General features: G+C 35.0%; 1 protein-coding gene and 1 non-coding gene across 2 annotated transcripts; both read right to left on the minus strand.

Moving 5' to 3' along the window:
- Positions 1–463: 463 nt before the first annotated feature.
- LOC128218637 (U6 spliceosomal RNA) lies at positions 464–569 on the minus strand. Its single transcript, XR_008258423.1, has one exon. It is a non-coding gene; the product is annotated as a U6 spliceosomal RNA (small nuclear RNA).
- Positions 570–8980: 8411 nt separating this feature from the next.
- Positions 8981–23587, minus strand: LOC128218174 (centrosomal protein of 83 kDa-like). Its single transcript, XM_052925756.1, has 13 exons — positions 23517–23587; positions 23101–23285; positions 22233–22383; positions 21419–21643; positions 19016–19264; positions 17828–18074; positions 16745–16889; positions 16241–16390; positions 15770–15848; positions 14983–15267; positions 14391–14491; positions 12818–13004; positions 8981–9257 (listed from the first exon to the last, which is right to left on the minus strand). The coding sequence occupies exons 2-13, from the start codon at positions 23274–23276 to the stop codon at positions 9066–9068; spliced, it is 2187 nt and encodes a 728-aa protein (XP_052781716.1). The 5' UTR covers positions 23277–23285; positions 23517–23587; the 3' UTR covers positions 8981–9065.
- Between the last annotated feature and the right edge of the window lie 403 nt (positions 23588–23990).

The raw sequence follows: 23990 nt of genomic DNA on the forward strand, positions 1-23990 counted from the left end.
AATATAAACCTTTTGGAGAATTCAGGAGCAATTTATCTATATGTAATGATTTATTTAATACGTAATTACGCATACAGTTCCGATGTACATAAACATCTAACATATTGCCAAATGTTATGTTTGAATTATAAGAATGTACTTAATTAATTGACACAGTTTAAGTTAGAAGAAGCAGGGGCATGATTTGTTATTGGTCCCAGGAAGAAGCAACAAAACAAATTCAGCGAGATTGTTTGTGTTACTATTCGTTAAGAATATATCTGAAAGATATAGCCCAAAAATGTTGTTCTCAAAATAAACGGAAACTAATTTTTGATGGTGTGGTTTTCAAAAACAAAATTCAGTTTAAAAGATTGTTAAATGGGTTTTTTTTTTATCGTAAACATGTATGGTAAAATAGCTTTCACCAGTAATATAAATTAGAAAATTAATAGTTAAGTATTTTTGCAACCGAAACAATGAAAAAAATATGGAACGCTTCACGAATTTGCGTGTCATCCTTGCGCAGGGGCCATGCTAATCTTCTCTGTATCGTTCCAATTTTAGTATATGTACTGCCGAAGCAGTACGATAATGGTATGAAAAACGCTTAATTTATACTATAGTTAACTTCAAAATAACCAAGCATGGAATCCAGCTTTTTATACACATATTAGATTTTGTTTACGTGTTAAATTAAACCAAAGTTCCATAAAAGCAATTTTGGTTATTAAGATTGATTACAAATTATTCTAAAAACATAATTCTAATTCAATAAATGTTATACACAATTTTTAATCGTAATTAGCTTAAAAACTATTCTTAAAAGCTATGTATTTGCTCTATGGTTTCCGCTTTACACTTGTTTTCTATAAATAGAACATCGAGCACGTGACCGTATCGAAAGTCGATAACACAGCGAGCACTGCGGCGGGTTAGCAGGTGTAGTTGACTTGCATTCAGCGTATACGATAGCTAATGTAAACATCACACATAAACTCTTGTATCATCTCAATACAAATAAATATTTCACTTTTAACTTAAGATTTCCCAGCGATGAAACATTACAGGTGTAGATTTTAGACTTATTTTTTTTCAAGTTCTGTCTTTACAGGGCAAATTTCGTATTGTTAATACAAACATATATATACATCATTATAATAGCCATATTACAAACTAGAAAAAGGGAATTAAAGATAAACAAAATCTTAATGTTAGTATAAACATGATGTATAATGACTATGTTTGTTATCAACAAATGCTATTTCATATAATACATTTTTCCAATTGTTAACATACATGACACTGAAAACACACGATTGAGAAAAATAAGACATCAAACAGTTAATGTTAAACCGATCAAATTACTCGTTTGTTTTTTATTGAATGTTCTGAATCGGAAAACATACTGAATAATAAGGAAATAATCGGCTATTAATAATCTAGCTACAAAATTCCAAAACAATAAATGCACACTGCGGTGACACTTGTAGGACCAGAAGTAGATGCTGGTCAGCTAGTGGATTAACATGTCAGACATTTTTTCCAGGCTCGGACCACTATTCTCAAATATATATTTTTTTAAATGATTGTTAATTGTATATTTTATTTAAAAATCTGTAGTCAATTGTGTTAAACTTGGATCGATTGTCAATAAGTTATCTTTCGGATGTTTTGCACATTCAATTGACTTTGTTGGATAAATGTTGACCCATTTATATTAAACATTTTGGCAGACTTTGACAAAACCAAATAACTAACCAATGTTTTTGCAATAGCAACAAAATGAACATTTCTTTTCAAAATGAGATATTCTAAAACGTTATAAGCATAAACTGAAACTGAATTTGCAAAAAGCTGAACAATGACCATTGACAGTAATGAATAGATGCGAACGTACATGCAGGAATTTTGAAACAGTGAATGAATAAATAGGTTAATTTAATTTATTAATTGATAGATTATTGGATAGATCAGGAAAAAAGATGGATGATTGAACGTACGCAAGCACGAACGAACGAACGCATAAACAAAAATACATATTTGTATAAATAATAATAAAAAATAAATTTATTATTTAATTAATAAACTGTAAAATAAGTAAATTATTCCTTAAATAAATAAATAAAATAATAAATAAATAAATAATTAAATAAATAAATAAATAAATAAATAAATAAATAAATAAATAAATAAATAAATAAATAAGGTAGGTAATCAAAATAAAGAGAAAAAAAATACATTCAAATTGGAGATAGTTAAAAATTATCTGTTTGTATGTATTTCGCTTTTTTATTCATCAGAGGTTGGATAATGATAAATCTTAATATGTGGAAAGCATAAAATTATCACTTTGGTGTACGTATGTTATTTCATGTGCGTTTGTCCACAGAAAACGATTTTATGTTGTAAAAAAATGTATAAACGATAAATTTAGCGTTTCAGACTTACCATGTTAGATTGATGTCGGTAATGTATTATTATTAATACTATAAAAAGCAATATAACATCATTTGCGATCCCAAAATATCAATTATCTAAGGTCACAATTCCCGAAATCCCCGTCCCAGTCCAAACCCCGTTTTACAACATTCCTACACAAAAACTATCCTTCGCTACCCTATGGTCAGATGCTGATGACGTAACACCTCCCGCTGTGAGAGGGTATATACGAAAATAGACCAGTGTCTGGGCGACGGGTTTCTTATCATAAAGAGTCGTAAATTACAACAGACAGGCTGTTGTTGATTTCTTGAGATAGATTGCCGGTTACACCCCTCCCCCTTAAAACCCCCTCCCCCACAGAGAAGATGTATTAAATCTCTTTATATCGATAGAAAATTGATTTCCACATGTATTGGTAAGATATTATTTATAATTGTTTAATTAAAGTTCAACTCGGACTGATACTAGTTTTTAGAGCATGGCCAGTCTATCTACTTGTCAGTCAGCATCCCAAAATCATGCCGTAAAGGTCAGATGGTGTTCTAAAATGGTTTATTTATTATTTTTGTAAAATCAATTAGAAATGTTATTCATGTGCGTTTTTCGATCAGTCTGAATGTGTTCTGTTATTATTTCGTTGGTGCATTTACGATCACTGCATTAAATATTGAAAGTGCCTAAAACTTATCAATTAATAATTTCAAAATATAAGTAAATTCCATTTTTGCGGCTAGTGTGACATTGAAGGATGACACTATATTTTAGGATCCCAGGGGGACGGGGTGCTAAATATGGCATGGGGGGGGGCGGGACCCCCCTCAATTATATTTTGGTTTCTTCAATGGTTATTTATGAGAATCTTCACATTCGACAGGAAAGCTCAGTTTAAAGCTGCACTCTCACAGATGGAAAGTTGTCCTTTTTTTGTAGAATAAGCTGATTTTGGCATCAATGCCTTTATTTCAGTCAAATAAGATAACTCACAATAGAACAGATTTCAGATTGTTAAAAAAAAAAAACCTGAAAAAAGCAATTTTCCAAAAGCATTACTGACTCATGTTACTAATTCTTTTAGCCATAAAACATCAATTTACAACCGTAAATACGAAAAACTGTGATCTAAATTTTAGTCACCCTTTTATATCACTGGTTTCCAGACATCCACAAAAAAATTAGCTCATGCCAAGACAAGTTGTCGAATGATCAATCTTTGAGAGTGTTGCTTTAAGGGATAACATATCATCGCCACAGTCCATGGTTCTCCTCAATGAAATCCATCTGTATAATTTTTATGAAGTCTAAGTCAATACCTGAAGACTTTTTATGTTATGATTCAGACTATAAGAATGAAAATTTACAAAGAGCAATAAATTACAATTTTTTTTACTGAAGGCTGGAGTTATGGTCCCTGTGCATTGCACTTCTCCTCAATGAAATCCATCCATATATGAAATTTGGAGAAAATACCTGAAAATTGCAGAAAGAAATAGAATAAACATGAAAATAGAAGCAATATTGCCGTTAATAAAGGAACCTAATACAAATAGAGTGGAGATACATCATTTATGATAAAACAGCAACAGATAAACAAAACAAAAACAAAAAAACATGTTAAAAGGAAATACAAAGACATATGTATGGTATACAGCTCGTCTTGTTTTTGGTAACAATCCATGGATAGCATAATTAGGCAGTGGTTTTTTTTATTCAAAGGCTTTTAGACAAAAAATTGCTAATTTAACAAGAAGTGATTTATTATCAGTTTGCAGTAGAGAAATAAACTTAGCCATACTAGGATGTTCTGAATAGTATCTGGGTATATAATTTCTACGAACATCAGCACACACTGGGCTTTTAAGACAAAGTGGTACTCGTATTCCAGATCGATTTAATTACAAAATGTACACTTTCTTCCATTACTCGCAATGTTATTATGTCTCCCAAGATATGCTTTGGACAAAAGATAGTATGAAAATTAATTAAGGGAGATAAATAACTAAATAACGAAAATATATTAAGAGTTATAGTTCCTGTACACTGTACTTCTCCTCAATGAGATCCATCTGTATATAAAGTTTGAAGTCAATACCTCGATGACTTATCAAGTTATGCTACTGACAAAAAGTTGGTGTATTAATAACTAAATAAACCCTTTATCAAGTATTATGGTTCCTGTGCACAAACAGTGAAAATATCAATTTGATATTTTTCACTGTTTTAAAATTTGAAGCCTACTTTCGGTTCCAAATTAAATGTTGGAGCTGGGACCCAATTTCAACGACGTCATTTCTGAAATTATGTTACAAGCGTTTCTGGTTCACCAGAGTGATGATGCTTTGCGTACTGTTAGATTTATCACGATCGAACCTCTGATGAATGAGGATGGCAGATTCAAATTGGAACATTTTACTAAAAAAAGTGTAATTAAATGACTTTAGCATATAATAAAAAAAAAATTTTTTTTTTACAGTGTAATATATTTTGCCTCATGAATACAAAAGCGAATATTTCACACTCGTGGATATGCCACTTGCAAATATATGTGTTGGTTCTCACTAGATGAAATATATTAGGATCTTACACTGAAATAAACAAATATCCTCTATTTGACATACTTAAATGTACCACATTATTTATTGCTATCTAGGGCTAACATGTTCAACTAAACACAAGATGTGTTTCAGCCTTTATTTCAATAATCGCATACATAAATAATGTCACAGAACATAAATTAAACAAGAGATGTTTGTCAAACATTATGCCCCCTGAGCGCCAAGTTGCCAGAAATATTTGGACAATTGAATGAAATATGCATGGACTGAAATGACAGCTGATTTGTCATTGGATGCATATGAGGCAGGTCATCTACTTATGATAACTTAAGAAGGCAAATAAATGCCCAACTAAAATAGTAACATAAAAGAAAATCATTTCTATACAAACATTTATACATCAATCCCAATCATCTGTGCATGCATTAAAAAAATATGGACAATCAGAAAACCTTTTTTCAGCTTACAGTCACACTGACCTTGACCTTTGACCCACTGACCTCAAAATCAATAGGGTTCATCTGCTGGTCATGACCAATAAGCCTACCTAGTATGAGGTCCCTGGGTCAAAGCGTTCTCAAGTTATTGATCGGAAACCGTTTTTCATGTTAAGGTCACACTGACCTTGACCTTTGACCCACTGACCTCAAAATCAATAGGGTTCATCTGCTGGTCATGACCAATACACCTACCAAGTATGAGGTCCCTGGGTCAAAGCGTTCTCAAGTTATTGATCGGAAACCGTTTTTCATGTAAAGGTCACACTGACCTTGACCTTTGACCCACTGACCTCAAAATCAATAGGGTTCATCTGCTGGTCATGACCAATAAGCCTACCTAGTATGAGGTCCCTGGGTCAAAGCGTTCTCAAGTTATTGATCGGAAACCGTTTTTCATGTTAAGGTCACACTGACCTTGACCTTTGACCTCAAAATCAATAGGGTTCATCTGCTGGTCATGACCAATACACCTACCAAGTATGAGGTTCCTGGGTCAAAGCGTTCTCAAGTTATTGATCGGAAACCGTTTTTCATGTAAAGGTCACACTGACCTTGACCTTTGACCCACTGACCTCAAAATCAATAGGGTTCATCTGCTGGTCATGACCAATAAGCCTACCTAGTATGAGGTCCCTGGGTCAAAGCGTTCTCAAGTTATTGATCGGAAACCGTTTTTCATGTTAAGGTCACACTGACCTTGACCTTTGACCCACTGACCTCAAAATCAATAGGGTTCATCTGCTGGTCATGACCAATACACCTACCAAGTATGAGGTTCCTGGGTCAAAGCGTTCTCAAGTTATTGATCGGAAACCGTTTTTCATGTAAAGGTCACACTGACCTTGACCTTTGACCCACTGACCTCAAAATCAATAGGGTTCATCTGCTGGTGATGACCAATACACATACCAAGTATGAGGTCCCTCGGTCAAAGCGTTCTCAAGTTATTGATCGGAAACCATTTGGTATTCCGACCGACCGACCGACAGACAGACAGACCGACCGACCGACCGACCGACCGACATGTGCAAAACAATATACCCCACTTTTTTCAAAAGGGGGCATAATCAAAAGTTCATAAACAGATCTAATATCATCATGACAACAGACAACATAAACGAAAAAATATAAGCAATTGAAAAAACTATTAATCTGTAGAAAATTCTACTATTAATTTTATCCTAGATTAATTATATCATTGGTATAGCATAATAGGGTAAATTTTATTACTATTGTTAGGAAGAAATTCATGGAGTGGACGTTAATGCTGGTATGTTCTTGTCCATTCTTCATGTGAACACGGGGCATAACTCAAAAACTATTAAAGCCATAGTTATGTCCCTTGCTAGAAAAAGTGTGCATATCGACTCTAGCCACATGCAAGCCAAGTCACTTTTGAATATCTTAAACAGCTACAGTCAAAACCCATTGACTCGATATCCCAGGGACCGGCCAGAATACTTTGAGCCTTGACATCATGTTCAAACCAACAAGGAAATCGAGCAAAGTGATATCGAGCCACCAAGTTTCAACTGTAGTTAGTTTAAACTTATTTACTTTACAATGATTGTAAACAAGTTACTGGTATTACAACATTGTATTATTCAATCTCATTGGCAGGATGTTACGTGAGTTTAGTTCTAGAGAAATGTCTAGGTTTATTTTTTTGTTAATCACCAGAGAAGTGATTGACCTGGCAGTTGAAGGGCTGAAACAATTTCAGTGATGGACTCTGAGGGCGCTTTAGGCCCCAGATGTGAGTCAAGGGAGGCGATGCACCCTTATGCAGAACCAAAACTGTCTTTTCGGAAGCCTGTTTAACTTTTTTTAATGAGTTTAAAAAAAGTAATTCTGGTCCCTGTAGTACGGAAGCAAGGCGGTGAAATGGTACGAATTAGTATCTTGTGGGAACAACCTAGTAAGTCGTGGCCACGAGATAAAATTAATTTCATACATGTCACCGCTATGCCAACATACTGGAGTCATTAAATCTGCAGAAATCTGCAGACAAACCATATCCCTAAAGTCTACATGAAGGTTATTAAAATTCCTGAACATGTTTTCTTTGAAAAACAAATGTTGCAATAAAATAACAATTATACATAGTGAGTTATTATTTTATACTACAAATTGATTATTTCTGATATTGTTCTAGCGTTTGCTTTTAATTTATTGCTTTTAGCATTTTTAACCTTGGATTAATATCAAATGCTTAAAAACTATATATCTGTCACAGTAATGTGTAAGCCCGAAACAAGCAAAACTTAGTTGCCGAGATATCAAACCAGACAACATAAAATTTTAGTCAACAACAATTAATATCACAGTCTAAAAGTCTGTTCCCAGACAATATATACAGGTTAAAACATAAATTGTTTATTCAATTTTTTAAGCTGTTCAAAATTTAGCACATGGCTCCTATGTTTAAAAACATGAATGAAGAGAAAAAAATAATTATACCGTAAAAAAAAATTATTTTGAAATTTCCTTAAACAATTTTTTAATTTTTGGAAAAATTAGTTTAAGGAAAAAAATCCAAAAAGATGTTGAAGATATCTGACTTCTAGTGTTGCCAAAAATAACATTTTCCAACTTAAATAAGATAACAAAAATGTTGCATCACAAGTTGAAATATATAAAAGGCCACAGCAAATATACATGTAGGTCAATGAATATACATGTAGGTCAATGAATATACATGTAGGTCAATACTTGTATATGTAGGCCAATCAGGGTCAATTAATTTATTTAGTTACAAAATAGGTAGTTAGGCATTCCGTTACATAAATCATAATTCAATAAGATTATTGCCTACACATCTATCATAATTATAATCTAATACTAAAAATAGTCTACGTTGTATATAATATATATATTTATAAATGTACAACACATATAGCACAACAAAGCATGTATTATTGTATAACATAAATATATTTCAAGAGAGGCTTTAACATATTGCTGGAACTATTATTTTGAGTGCTTAGCTCAACAACATACAAATGCCTTTTGAGGGCTTATTGGGCTGTAACAATCTTGTGATTTATTGAAATGCTTCATTCCATTTCACTGAGTGATTTTTGTTTGTGTATTTGTCAAAACGATGGCAGCATGATAATCTAAAGGCACACATGGTGTAAAAGCCCCAAGCCAGATAGATGTTTTTGCTGTTCATTACAGATAACATCATGGTCACTAACCTACTGAAACAAAAATCAGGGACAGTGCCGCAAAAACTCATATATTTTCTCCATATATTGCTAAAAATAATTCCACGTTCATTTCTTGTGAGGTCTTTCTTTGACCATCATCTTGTGTGTCTTGTGATAATGTTGAGCATGTCAAGAATTTGAAATTGACAACAGGTGTTATCTCCCATCAATCCCATATGGAAATGATGTACCCCCTATTTCTACTTTAATCAAAATATTGTTCCTACCCACCTAACCCAAAACCCATTCAGAAATGCCCCCCCCCACCCAACCAGAAAATGCAGCCCAAAAAACCCGTTCGCACCCCACCCCCACCAAAACCAACACAAAGCACCCCATATCTGACATCCTAATCCCAAAACCTCTGAGGTTTGAGGCTAGGAGGGGGTGGGGGAGATAGCTTTTTCGATGTCGATTTTTTCCCCAACTGATTCCTCGAACCGATGTGACGTGCTGCGTACTGTTGAGGTGGCGATCTCCGCAAACTCCCCTAGCTGTTGTTGTTGGTTATCATCAAGAAGATCTAGGCGCTGCCGTAGTAATTTCAAGTCTTCTTGGTGACGTCGCTCCTATAAACATATATACACAATTGTTAAATTACATCTTTGTGAAAAGCACTCTAGTTATTAAATAAAATACTTCATTTGAAGATTATTTTTATTTGTATGTAAATCTGAATTATTTGAGCAAGACTGAGAAGTCAAAAATTTACATTTCTTTCATTCAAGGATATACTTCTACTTCTACTAAAACTAGTAGTATTTAAACAAATTTATCTTTTAAAGTAATATCTAGCAGGACCGATCTTTCATTGTACACATTTCAGAATTATTTAAGTGTAAAATGAATTAATTTAGACTGCTACAATGTTAAATGTCCATGTTTCTTTTTATTCTTTGTTATTCTTACAGCTATGGTACATGTACATACAAATACTAGACATCAAAGGCACTGGAACATCTGAGAAACAATAGTTCCATGGAGCAAATGTCAATGCTCTTCTGTTATTTTTTTGTCTTGTGACCACAACGACAAGGATATCACAAGACCATGTCTATTTTACTTTTCAAAACAGACCTGCTCATAAAACCTAACATAACACCATTTTTTTCTAAGCATATTCCTGTAAACCTTTTCAGATAATAATTTTCTGAATACATAAGTGTCAGAACATGCAATATAACACAAACCATTCATTACTATTAGTAATGAAAACATGCATTAAACATTTATAAGTAGCGGAAACATGCATCAAACATAAAATCAAAGATGGATATGGACAGAAAGAAGATGTTTTGAATTCCTGACCACTGGAGCACTGTATACAAAATTATGTTTATACACAGCGTGCAATAGTTAGAGCCACAAAGTTTTGTAATGGGTTAAAATTGTGAAAATATTGACTAAAGCTGATCGCTCAGAGAAACTGTTTCGAGGTGTACAGAGGTACAATGAGAAAGTACACCTGGTGAGGATCAAACCCGCAACCTCTTGGATGACGGGTGGACACCTTTACTTCTAGACCACTGTCAACCTGCACTATTTACGAGGGGGATTTGGGAATGGTAAAGGAGGTAGGGGGACTTCCCCCTGGAAAGGAGATTTAGCATGTATTAGTATTTAGAGGGAATACAGGGAGGGGAGATTTCCCCTTGAAAGAAGATTTGGTATGTTATAGTGTTTAGGGGGAATATAGGGAGAAGGGATTTCCCCCTTGAAAGGATATTTAGAATGAATAAGTACTTAGGGGGAATACAGGGAGGGAGCAGGGAGCAGGGATTTCCCCCTGGAAAGGAGATTTAGCATGTATTAGTATTTAGAGGGAATACAGGGAGGGAGGATTTCACCCTGGAAAGGAGATTTAGCATGTATTAGAATTAAGAGGGAATACAGAGAGGGAGGATTTCACCCTGGAAAGGAGATTTAGCATGTATTAGAATTAAGAGGGAATACAGAGAGGGAGGATTTCACCCTGGAAAGGAGATTTAGCATGTATTAGAATTAAGAGGGAATACAGAGAGGAAGGATTTCACCTTGGAAAGGAGATTTAGCATGTATTAGTATTTAGAGGGAAAACATAACAGGTAAACCATTAGTGCACTTACCCATGCCTAGTGATCACAACAAACATGAAAATAAATCAATAAAAAAAATCATTTAAGAGAACTGAGTTAACTCCAAATACAACCTTTTTTTCCTTGTACATGTCTTTATTTTTGTAGGTAAATAAAAAATTAATTGATCTCATATCGGATATATTTTAACTGCTAGAATGATTTTTTTTACAAAAACTTGTGCCAATAATGTGATCAAAATAATTCTATGATGCAAGCCTACTGAACTGTTCATCGTGCATGAATTTATGTCTCATACTTATAAATGTCTGAATTGTTATCATGCAAAGATTATCAGGAATATTTCCATGTAAAAGTTGGACTAGTTTCAAAAATATTTGAGAAAGACATGAATGTTTGAATCTTAAAACTAAGGCCACAAATAATTAATAGTTTGTTTGAAATTGATAAAATTTAACTTGTGAACAGAACTTTGTTTGACATCATTCTTTAGTCAAGTAAATAAACAGACAGTAAAAAAAACTGGTGTCATTTCACATTATTTGGATAGGCCAACAAAAATTATGTTGTGGTTTTGGTTACACAATGACATAAAACATACTTTGTAGGTAAGGATTTTTTTTGCAAAATCATTTTAAAGTGTTTTCATCACATTTTGAATTTGTCCAAGCAATATTGATTGTATTTTACAGATTTTTCCACAATATTATTACAGTAAGACTTAAATTAGGGTTTATCGGGTAGTCAGAACCACAACATTAATTTTGTTATGCCTTACACAGCAACCAATGGTGAGTTTGGATAAAAACAAGAAATGCACCCATCAGTTTTTTGCCATATCACCAAGGTAAGCACATAGAAAATTGGTAACTTTACACAATGAATAATGATGGAATTAAAAGGTCCAAGGAGCTAGTCACCAAGGACAAACTATTTCATCTTAAGTATATACCTGGTAAGCCCCTTACCCCTAACTCTCAATTTTAGAGCCCGTTATTATTAAGTCTCGATTTTGGAGCCCCTTACCCTTAACTCTCAATTTAAGAGCCTCTAACTCTCAATTTAAGAGCCCCTTACCTCTAACTCTCAATTTTAGAGCCCGTTATTATTAAGTCTCAATTTAAGAGCCCCTTACCCCTAACTCTCAATTTAAGAGCCCCTTACCCCTAACTCACAATTTAAGAGCCCCTTACCCCTAACTCACAATTTAAGAGCCCCTTACCCCTAACTCACAATTTAAGAGCCCCTTACCCCTAACTCACAATTTAAGAGCCCCTTACCCCTAACTCACAATTTAAGAGCCCCTTACCCCTAACTCACAATTTAAGAGCCCCATACCCCTAACTCACAATTTAAGAGCCCCATACCCCTAACTCACAATTTAAGAGCCCCTTACCCCTAACTCACAATTTAAGAGCCCCTTACCCCTAACTCACAATTTAAGAGCCCCATACCCCTAACTCACAATTTAAGAGCCCCATACCCCTAACTCACAATTTAAGAGCCCCATACCCCTAACTCACAATTTAAGAGCCCCTTACCCCTAACTCACAATTTAAGAGCCCCTTACCCCTAACTCACAATTTAAGAGCCCCTTACCCCTAACTCACAATTTAAGAGCCCCTTACCCCTAACTCACAATTTAAGAGCCCCTTACCCCTAACTCTAAATTTAAGAGCCCCTTACCCCTAACTCTTAATTAAGAACCCGTTACCTCTTACTTTCAATTTTAGAGCCCCTTAATCCTAACTTACAATTTAAGAGCCCCATACTCCTTACTTTTAATTTAAGAGCCCATTACCCCTAACTCCTATTTTAGAGCAATCATTTTTAGAGCCCCTAACCCCTTACTCTCAAATTAAGAGCACCGAACTCTCAATTTAAGAGCCCCTTTCTCCCAACTCTCAGACCTCATTGGCAGGCTAAACACTGATAAGGGCATAACATTACACACATGTTGCGGCTAAGTGCAGGACGGCTGTAACCCATTTTAGTAACAGAAGGCGTTACACCAGTCTTGCGCCCTTAAGCCCTCAATGGGTACTTTTACACACCTGTTCGTTGAAACTATAGTTGGGCAGAAGTGTGGCATCAAGGTTTATTGAGGCAAAAGACATGTCTCCGATGTTGACCTGTTGGACGCCTGAGGACAGAAGAACGCGCTTAAACTCTGTGTGTCGCCGGTGAAGGTCCTTCAGTTGCTTTTTCAGGGAGTTGTAAGTGTTCTGGGGAACGCATGACCTGTAAAACATAACATTGTGAAGTATTGTTATATTTATGAAAAACTGTATAAATCATGTACTCAATGATTTCACTCCTTGTGCACTTTAAACTTAACTAATTTAAGATTAAATGTAAATCAACATTATCTTTTTTACTACAAAAATCTGTACTTATTCAAGATTTATTTAATGTTTTAACAGCCCATTATGTAAAGATTGCATCATAACAAAAATTACAGGGTGAAGCACTGTTTCCTAATACTGTTTCACTAAAAACCTAGTATGGTTATAATCATACATTACAATATATTTCCTTAGCAAGACAAGAGAATATTCTATATCATGTTTATGAATTGACTTATGTGATGGCTAAAAGGGGTTAACTTGTTCATCTCTAAATTGAGTGGTGGGATGCCCTCTTCTAAAACTGTATGGCCAAAACCCTAATGTTAGTTAAAGTTTAAATTTCACAAAGAGTAAAATTTTGTTTTTATGTGGCTCTTTTTCAAGCTTAAGCTTGACATAGAGCACCTGTGCCTAACATTTGAAGTTTTTCATCACCTAACATAAACAATACCCTAAAATTATGCCAAATACTTAATGAAAAGCCACTTTCTCCAGCACCTATTTCTTCCTTTAGCATCAAGCTCTTCAAATTGTATTTACCAGTTTCCATTACATAATATGAAATTCTACCCCACCTCAAATATGCAGGGTAAGGCAGTGCCTGCATTTTAAGTTCTAATTCTTTTCTTTAAGCATCAAGCACCTGTGTCTTATATATAGGAAATTTTCTTTAAACTAACATAAACAATACCCCCCCCCCCCCCAATTATGCTAACAGTTAAGACTCTTTCTCATGCTCCAATTCCTCTTGATTAGACTCGGAGCCATTCACATTGTATTTTAGAGTTTACTACCTAATATGAACAATCTCCCACCCAAATTTATTCTAGGTACTTACAGCAGTGCCTGCCTTCCAAGTTTCAACTCTTCTCTTTAAGCACTGAGCACCTGTTTCTTATATTAGTTTCTGAAGTTTTCTATCACCTAACATAAAAAACAACCCCAATTATCCCACACACTAACTGTAATGCCTATTTCTTGTGCTCCAATTCCCCTCATTTAGCATCAAGCTCTTTTAGCATTCACCATAATTTTACAAGTTTCTATCACCTAATATGAACAATACCCCTACATACTTAGGCAGTGGTTGCCTTTCAAGTTTCAACTCTTCTCTTTAAGCACTTAGCACCTGTATCTCAGATTAGCAATACCCTCAATTGGGCCACACACCTTTTCTTAATCTCCTATTCCTAAGCATCAAGTGCTTTAGCATTGATTTGAAGAGTTTCCATCACCTTATATGAACAATACCCCCACCCCAATTATGCAAGGTACTTACTGGAGTGCTTGTTTTTCCAGTTCCAGTTCCTCTCGTTTGCCATCCAGCACCTGAGCCTTGTATTTGAGGTTTTCTATCACCCTGGTACTTTTGCTCTTGTACTGAAGAGGGAAATCAAGGTGATAAATGACAGTTCTAAAATATGAACATCATTTAATTATTCCATTTAAACATAGCTATCAATACTGCTTCATGTTATTGTGTGTTTATCAAGGTCTGCCCATGCCCAATGGCTGCATTATGGCTTGACCCCTTGTGATGCCATTTTTGCCTAAAACTGTGCTAAAATGCCATAAGTGATACGAGATAGCAGTGACTGCAATATCCAGTAAAATCCAGATATTAGAAGACTTGAAGAAAGAGAGTGAGTTACAAGAGATCCGGGTGTGATACCCTACCTCCATGCAAAGATACTACTTGTACCTTTAACTTGCCCAGTGAAACTTTCCTTGGTTTAACCAGTACGGAATACACTATTTTCCAGTACTTCCCTTTTAATGCCAAGTGCTAGTCAAGGGAGCTTCTAGTACAATATTTAACGTCTATTGATTTGATGAGGCCAGGATGCGTTAATTCTGCCTATATACTATACCTTTTTATATATAGAGGCAGCTCTTGAGTATTTCTTCATGGCGTCTGCTAATTTGTCTTCTAATTCTTGAACCCGTAACTCTAGTCGTGTTTTCTCTTCGATAAGTGCCGATTTAGCCTGGCTAAGGATGTGTTCGTGGTTATCGTGCGCACGTCCATACTGGTCTTTGGTCAGTCGTAGTTCCTCTCGTAAAAGTTCCACTTGATTTCGGAGACGAATGCTCTCATCTGTCATATCATGTTCAGCCCCTGTGTAGTTTGCCAGGTCAGCCTCTAATCTTGCAACCTGAAGGTCAAAGAAAAAGAAATACCTCTTTGTACGACTTTGTTTATATTTGCTCTAGTACAACAAGCTTTTCAGTAACCCTTTTGAGAGCCTTCATGTTTCTAAATTAGAACCAAACTGGAATGTCAATTTTCAGAGCCCATTTATCAATTTTACAAACCATTTTTTTTTTATATATTTAAATTTAGCTTAGGCCAAAAATGGTTTGGTAAGGGTTACATCCTTTTCAGGTAGGGTAGGTAGGCTTTTATTATTATTAGGCTTTATATAAGAACGTCATTATCATTTTTTTAGAATGGTGTTAAAGTATTCTGAATAAAGTTTTAAAGGTTTTAAACTACATATTAAAACACAGACTGATTTTTTTTTTTTACCAACTGTCTATAAAAACGGTACTAAGGGTCAGGGCCTATATCGCAGGTAGGGTCGGGTAACCCAAACCAAATGTTGTTTTATTAGGCCTTACGCTAGGCACTTTTTTAATACAACTTATGCTAGGCACCTTGCTTTTCAGCTCCGAGTTCTCCGTGCGTTCCCGTTCCAACTGGTCCAACAACGACTGCTGATGGGACAACTTGGACCTGTACAATCAAAATAAGATTTAGAGCAATGATGGCGAGATGATCAAATATATAATCATAAAATCGTCAAAAGATGCCAATCATCGGCAATAATCAATAACTATAACCGAGATTTTTTTTTTTTATGTACATGTTATTTTAATAAAAAACATACAGGTACAATACACATGTATAAAATTATTTATTGAACCAGGTTATTTGACTATACAAATAGAAAAGCTGCAATGTTAAGAAACCAGTTTTTTAAAATTGGCAATCAGAAATTATAACCAATGAATTTCTGGTATGAGTTAGTAGAAAGGAGCAGCCTTTATCTTTATTTTAATCAAAAAAAGACGTAACTGAAAATTAATCTAATAATAAGTTTATTATCTCATGTGTTAAGCACATACTGTATGACTAAAAGTTCCTTCTCTGCAGCGTCCCTCGCTTCGTATGCGCCGTTGATCCGCTCATCTTGACGTTCACGCTCTGCCTGTCTGGTGGAGTCTTCGTCTAGTTTCCGTCTTTCTCCCTCCTGAATTTTAGTTTCCAGCTCAAGTCTGAAATCGAGGATTTTTTTTGACTTATTAAAGGCAAATTATGTATACATAAAAATGCAGATAATCAAAACTGAACGTGACATTATATTTATCATTAAGTGTTTTTTTTTCCATTTTTAGGGCCCTTTAATAAAAAATATAGCATCACTTAGGCAAAAGGGCAAAATATACTAACATGATTCATGTATTGTTAAACTTGTTTTCAAATCTTTTAATCAACAAAACTATGAAAACATAAGGGTGCACATGCTGGTTCAATGGGGGCTGAGGAGTGCTGCCAAAAGGACAGGGTGCGGCACCCTCACATTACTCTTTAGCTACATGTAAAACCCTTAATGTATAGACACTCCTTACTTTTCGTTCTCAATCTTGGCCATCTTATCGAATTCCTCCTGCCTGGCGGCATGTATCCGTCGTACACAGTCCCTTTCCTTCTCTACCAGCGCGATCTCGTGCTGTTGTATTGTGTGCTGAGCAATATCTATTTTCACTTGCATATCTGAAATATACGATATTCATTATGTCAACAATGTTGGTTTTATATGACGTACAAGTTCAGGGCTTCCATTAAGATTTTGAAACTGGAAGTATGAACTTCCTATCCATCAATTTTGGAAGTTTTACACTGACGTGTGGAAGTTTAAGTCTCCCTAATACAAGCTGCTTTTCTTTGTGTGTTTGTGCAACCTTGAGTTGATGTATTATGTGTTTGGCTACAGCTATCTATACATTCATATCAGTAAAATAATTAAGGGGCATAATTTGCATAATATGCAAGACAGAGTTATCTTACTTGATTTATTAAGTTGGATGGTTGCAATCCCTTTTATACAATTTTAATGCAAAACATGATGTAGATGCTGAGAGTGAGATATTGAATGACTTATGTGTGTATACATGCAAAACCTTAACCAATTTTTTTAGTTGAAAAATAAAGAGCAATAATTTGCATTCTTAACATGGGAGCTTGGGTCAATTGAAAGCCCTGATATCTGTCATACATGTGTGATGTTGTCAACACAATGGCAGATGTGGAGGAAAAAGAGACATTTAAATTTTGCAAAATTTTGTACCTCATAGGCAGACACTTATTGCTATTTTTATACATTGTTGGAAACGTTCTTTAATTTCATTTAACACATTGTTATAATTGTATATTTTATGTAATTTGGTAATTAATTTTGAGTCTTAAATATAGGGAGACCATCTTTTCAACAAGCGTACGCCAAGAAAATGTAACATAACGATTTTCAGTTAAATATGAATTGAGTTTTACAACCTAAATTAGTTTTGCCCAAACAAATCAAATAAAGCTTTCAGTTTCAAAATAGATAATAAAACTACTCAGATATATAGCATGGAAAAAGCAGTCATACAATTAAAATGCACCATACACACATCAGTGTAAATACTCTGTCAAATATGTACCAAACCTACCATCGAGGATATTCGAGAGTTTGTCCCTCTCACGCTCCAATTCGCCTCGTTGTTTGAGCATATCCATTTTGAGATTAGTTAGGTCAACGCGTGACTTGTGGGCGACCTCCTCGGCGCGATTTTTGTAGACCATGCTCTCCTTCTCCAGTTCGTGTATACGGACCGACAGTTTGTTGTGGGTGTCTGCCGAGCCAGTTACTTCGCTTGTCAGGGATTCCAACTGGCGTCGTAGCGACTCACGCTCAGCCTAAATATATTTTTAAAATTACTATGTGTAGTAAGAGAAATGACAACCTAAGAATGTACTTTTTTAATAAGACCAATTGGTTTTGCACTTCAGTAATGAATTGTTGTTCTCCATGTTAATTGTCTGAAAAGTTTATATTAGGCCAAAAAAAAATAATTGTTTGTTAAGGGTAACCTTCCCAAAATTTCTAGGTAGGGTAGGTAGGGATTTTTTTTTTTCAAAATCTGTCGTAAGTTCAGAGTGTTTTCTTGCACATGGCAGTCTTTCCTACATTACTGTCATTTGCTCAGAAACTGAAAAAAAAAGTTAGGGTCGGCGCATTTTTATAGGTAGGGTCGGGTTACCCGAAGCGGACATATTTTTTTTAGGCCTTTTTTACATAATTTGGTCGAACATTTTTAATTTTTTGAACAGCAAATGAACACAGCCAACAGCCAACAAAAATTAAGTGTATAAGTGTTTGTGAAACAGCCATTTGTATCACAACCCAAAAGTTCTGTAACATAACTCAATTACTGGTAGCTTCATTACTCTGAGTAATTGCTACAGCGATCAAGTGTCATGACAGGCAAAAACCCAAAATACTCCATCTAAACATTTAGGGATGTGATTGAACTGGTAGCTGTTAGGCTGAAATTTTTTCCCCGATAGATTCAGGGGGTGCTTTAATTCACAAATGGAAATTAAAAGAGGAGGGGGGTTTAGCACTCTGTAGCAGATGCAAAACTGGCTTTTGAAAGCCCATTTAAAGGCTCTTCTGACTTCAAGTTTGGAGCAAACTAGGGTGTTGATACTAACAACAAATAAAAAGACAACCAAAGGCAACAAGATAACTTTTTACAACAAAATATATACATTTTTTTTCGGTATTTAGATTTGCACAAATGTGTGGAAAAATCACATCCCCCGAACATTGTAAACATCAGTGTAGAGAATCATACCTCAAGGGACTTGATAATAGCCTGCTGTTCAGAGATCTGCTTGCCCTGAATGCGCACAAGGCTCTCAGACTCATGCCCGACTTTCTCCCGCTGGGCTCGTACTTCGTCCATCTCTGTCATAAGACCTTTGATACGAAGGTGGAGCTGCGCGTTCTCTCGTTGTAGTACCCGTACACGCTGCGAGTCTTGGCTACCCTCGGTCTGTATTTTCTGTAACGTAGACTCACGCTCCTTTCGCAGGTTTTCTACCTGTAAATATGTTTAAAAGTCACACGCTATGATAACTACCTGCCACCAATATCACAAAAATACTTAAGTCGATTTCAATCCAGGGCTTTTACTGCCCATTTTGGGAAAAAGACCCTAGACATTTTGGGAAACTGAGTCGCGAATATTCCTAATAAGCGAAATCTTACAGTTAAAAGAACAAGCTTTTCAGTCTCCTGAGAATTAGGAAATTTTTATGTATTAGTTGCTTTTCCCTTTCAAACAATCTTAAATGGATGAAATATCAATCCTTGGGGTATAAATATCTATTGCAATAAATCATGACACCAAATATTTCATACTGATAGATCTCTGAATGTGATGAAAATCAATAATTTCTGATTTCAATTATTTCTAAAACTTTACATCACATAACACATAGTTAATTAGGATGCTGAATGAACCTGTACAGGTAAAAAGACTTCCATAAAAAAGTTGTTTTTTTACTTGCTTTTGTTTGATTAGGATTTTTTTCGGAAGATTGGGAAAAATATCATATATTTTGCTTTGGGTATGTGTCCGATAGTTGGACACGTGGGTAAAAAACCCTGCAATCTCATCCCACTTTACCACATAAAAACATAGATGATTAAAAATCTGGTAGGTTTTTACATATTTTCTCATAAAACGTGTTGATCAACACCTTTTTTAAGGAAAACTTTTTTAGAGCAAAAAACATCCTTGTCTTATTGTTAAAAACAGGGATTGATACTCAATAACATTTTTTGCTGTAGAGGTTTTTTTAATTGTACAATGATTGTGAAACAAGTTTATGCAACTTATATAATCACTCTCATTGGCACAATGTTGCGTTGGTCTTGTGTTATGGGAGAAACTGGAGAAATCCTACTTGTGACCATTAAAATCACATGCACCCAGGCTGGCAGGTTTTTTTTCTTTTGGAGTCTTGTCCAAAGTTTATAATCAACATATTCGATGAGAGACAAAAAGTAAAATCATTTATGATTTTTAATAACCTTTGATGCTATGTAAAACTGTTTTAAAATGAGTTGAGAATTACAATGAAATTTGACTGTCAGAAGTTTTTTTTGTAATATTGGAGTCTGATCTTTTGCCACATCTAATAGCAATTTAAAACTCAAAAAAAGGGCTTTAGTCGAGGTGTTGTAGAAGGATGCTGCACCCTATCTTTTTTGGTAGCACCCTTCTGCCCAAATCGAGACTAGCATGGGGACCCTTCTGCCTTCATAAAATTAAATGCTTGGGACTGCCAAACATTTCTGTTGTTTGATTAAAAACTAATATTATATGATTATAAATACATACACACTTCACATATTTGCTGTTGAAACTGAATAATACTTCAATCAAACACAATCTCTACCATGTTCTGTCAAGTTTGTAATATTTAAGTTTTTCACAGCTTTCCATTATCAGCATATAACTGGCTAAACAAAACAGATTTACTGTCAACCTTTCATAACTTGATACCATTGTCTGCAGTAATATACATCATGTCATGTATTGTTTGCCACATAAATATGTTCAAACTTAAATAAACACCTAGAGTGACATCAAAGTTTGTGTATCACTGAGAATGTTTTAACTCTAGTCAATCCTATTATAGACAGGCCTTTTTTAGGCATCCTGCTGCCATGTGTAAGATATTACCCCTTGGATTTCATTCCTCGCGACAAACTTTGTCTTACATATGTTCATATAATATGTGTAAATACTAGTGTTGGGAATCGGTCGCAATTTTACTATCGATGATCGGTTCCACTCAAGTAACCGATTATCGATAGTACAATCGGTTTTTAAAATACTAGATAGTACCTGAGTTGTAGTTTTATTCATGTTCAGTATTAAACTCTTAATCATTATATGCATATACCTTATGTCTATGATTGAAGTTATTAAGTGTTGTTGTATAAAAAATAGTTAATTTTCTTGCTCATTGTGGCTTTCATCAGCCATTTTGTTAAAGATAACATCTGAACACTTATTTTTTATTTTTTGCGATAATCGATTATAACTAAATACTATCGATTGTCGCCGATTTCAGGCCCAACCAATCGATTTTCCATTATAATCGACCATCGGAACATCACTAGTAAATACTTGTTCAGAAAATGCCTAAAAAGGGCATGATAGATCATTTCTTTCAATGCTTACCTCAGCATCATGTTGTAACTTGAGCTCTCCCACAATCTGTCGACTCTCATTTTGCTCATGTTCGTACTCGGACTTGAGGAAACAGAGCTCATGTTTGAGCTTACTACACACGCCCCGGAGCTCATCAAGCTCAGATTCTTGTCGGGAGAACTTTTCTCGATATCCTCGATCGATTTCCTCCCCTATCTCCAACTGAAGCACCTCAAGTTTCTGTGGGGTAACCATCTGTATTGAAAAACACATGATGATTATTTTGTTTAAAAAGGCATTAAACAGAGTACTCCATTTGTATATATATATATGTACCCGCATTTCATTAAATAGGAATTCTTTATGCTGCCTCTGGTTATTTAAGATTAGGGACCGGGATATCCTAAGCCTAGCTTGAGATGGGTCAACAGTTCTTCAATTCTTGAACTTCATATGACCAAAGTACCGTAATATTAGACCAATTATAGAGTACTGTAAAAAATACATGGAAATGTGGAATCAGTCTTCAAAATCAAACTTCTGGATGAACAATCATAAACTTATTCTAGTGCTTGGCATAAAATGTTAACAAGCACTGCTATTCAAAACTAAAATTTTTAGCATGCACTGATATCAAATAACCAGTGCAGGGCTTGTACTCATTTGGACCACTCTGAATTAGGGATCACTCTATTAGGTTAAGCTGATTTTTTTGCTAAATTGCCTACAACTTAAGAGTTCATACTTATCTCCAGAAATTTGGGAACTTTCACATTGGAAAGACCAGCATATAAATGTGCGTTAAATAATGATGACAAGTCCCTAAATGCAGTTGTATGTTCACCTTGTTCCTACTCTCCTCCAGCAGCTGTAGTTTTTCAGCCAGTTCCCGCCTGCTGTCCTCGTACATGCTGCGGTATTTCTCTTGCACGATTCGACTCTCTTCTACGGTTCGCCGTATTTCCTCCTCCAAGGCACTGTACTCATCTTGAAGACTGCATAGAAACAAAATAGTCATAACTATATGCAGTAAACATGACATGTATTAACAAATAAATAAAATTTAATGTTTTAGTTTATAGTAATAGGAAGATCGGAACATTGTTTAATAATAAACTTACACCTGACCCTTCTCTTCCAACTTTTACATGGATTTTAAAGATAATTCATGTTTAGATTAAAACTTTAAAAAATCCATTGAACAATCTATCATTCTTTGATGTAACTGTACTCATAGCTAGCCACAATAATGCACGCTTAGGGCACTTTTTTAACATTTGGATATTCATTTTTGTTCCCTAAAAGCCACAAGTCGACTGATCCATTCCAATGTAAAATATATTCTTCAACTGTAACTCCACAATACTTAACACTTCACTGTTAAAGAAGAACACAAAAGTAACTCATGAATTATTTTTAGCCAAAACCTTTCTCTTATTAGACTTGTGTTTAATAAAACACAAATAATTTGTCTAATTCAGATCAACTTGTCAACAAAGCATCGCCATTTTGAATCCATCTAGCAGGTGCTTGTTATCTTTCCGCTCAATATACTTAGCGCTAGGATCTGTCATACTTGGCTAGGAAAACAACAAGTGGGATATGGATAAGTAGAGTCGCCAAATCAAAATTCGTCAAAGACTCTGAAGCAGCTGTTTAAATGGACTATACTCATAGCAAGTTAAATGCTTTAGCATAAATAGTCAACCTACTTCTTGTGTTCATCTTTTAGCTTTTCGTAGTTTGTTTTATGCATCTGACTCCTCATCTTTTCATCAGCAAGCAGTTTCTGCAGCTCTGTTTCCTGGACGAGGCGGGGCATCTGGGCTCCTGGGGATGGCGGCGGGCGCCCCTTCTGGGAGGAGCTTCCTGGGAAACTCAAATTCATTGTGCCACTCTGAAATATACATTGCAACAAATGGAAACACAAAAAATAATATAAGGAAACCGCACAATACTATTTATTTTAGAGTAATATTTACAAAATTGTGCAAACGTCAAATGTCAGATTAAAAGTTTACATTTTGAAGCATTCTTGCCAAACTGTGTCTTATATTTTCTACTATCAGTTATGAAATGATAGGTTCTAAGCCTGCGATCATTCTAAATATAATATATGCTGCTTTACCAGATTAAAATGAGCTTTAATTGATGACAACCAATACACATTTTTTGTTCAAACTTGTCAACAAATCTCGCACATGCGCAATGGAATAACTCCTTGTTCTAGACGTAACGTCTAATAGAAAACGGTCAATTTAGATAAAGAACCAATTATTATACATGTGCTGATCCCTAAAGTATTTTTACCAAGTAATAATTTCATTTATATAAACAAACTCTTCCACAATCCTTCCAACATTGCCTGGTATTGTTTCTGTCAACGAAAATAATAATGTAACTCAGCAAATGTATGTATGTATATTTCTTAAGACCTTACTGGTCAAGGATATCCCCTGAAAGTGCAAGCACTTATTTCCATCGGGGTCCTTTGTTATTGCTGAAGGGACAGCACGCGGAAGAGATAGTGTTGGGAAACAAGGAAGTCCGGGAGCGATACTCTTTTTCGAAGAGACCTCGGCCCTTGGTTATATTACGCGCT

The sequence above is a fragment of the Mya arenaria genome, chromosome 14, assembly GCF_026914265.1.
Source record: "Mya arenaria isolate MELC-2E11 chromosome 14, ASM2691426v1".
Classification (NCBI taxonomy): Eukaryota; Metazoa; Mollusca; class Bivalvia; order Myida; family Myidae; genus Mya; species Mya arenaria.

Coding starts and splice junctions, on each gene's coding strand:
- LOC128218174 (XM_052925756.1), bottom strand. CDS start 23,276: ATGAATTTGAGTTTCCCAGGAAGCTCCTCCCAGAAGGGGCGCCCGCCG. Junction 21,644..22,232: donor TGGAGGAGAGTAGGAACAAG/GTGAACATACAA, acceptor TTTTCAATACAG/ATGGTTACCCCACAGAAACT. Junction 9,258..12,817: donor ACTATAGTTTCAACGAACAG/GTGTGTAAAAGT, acceptor ATATGTTTATAG/GAGCGACGTCACCAAGAAGA.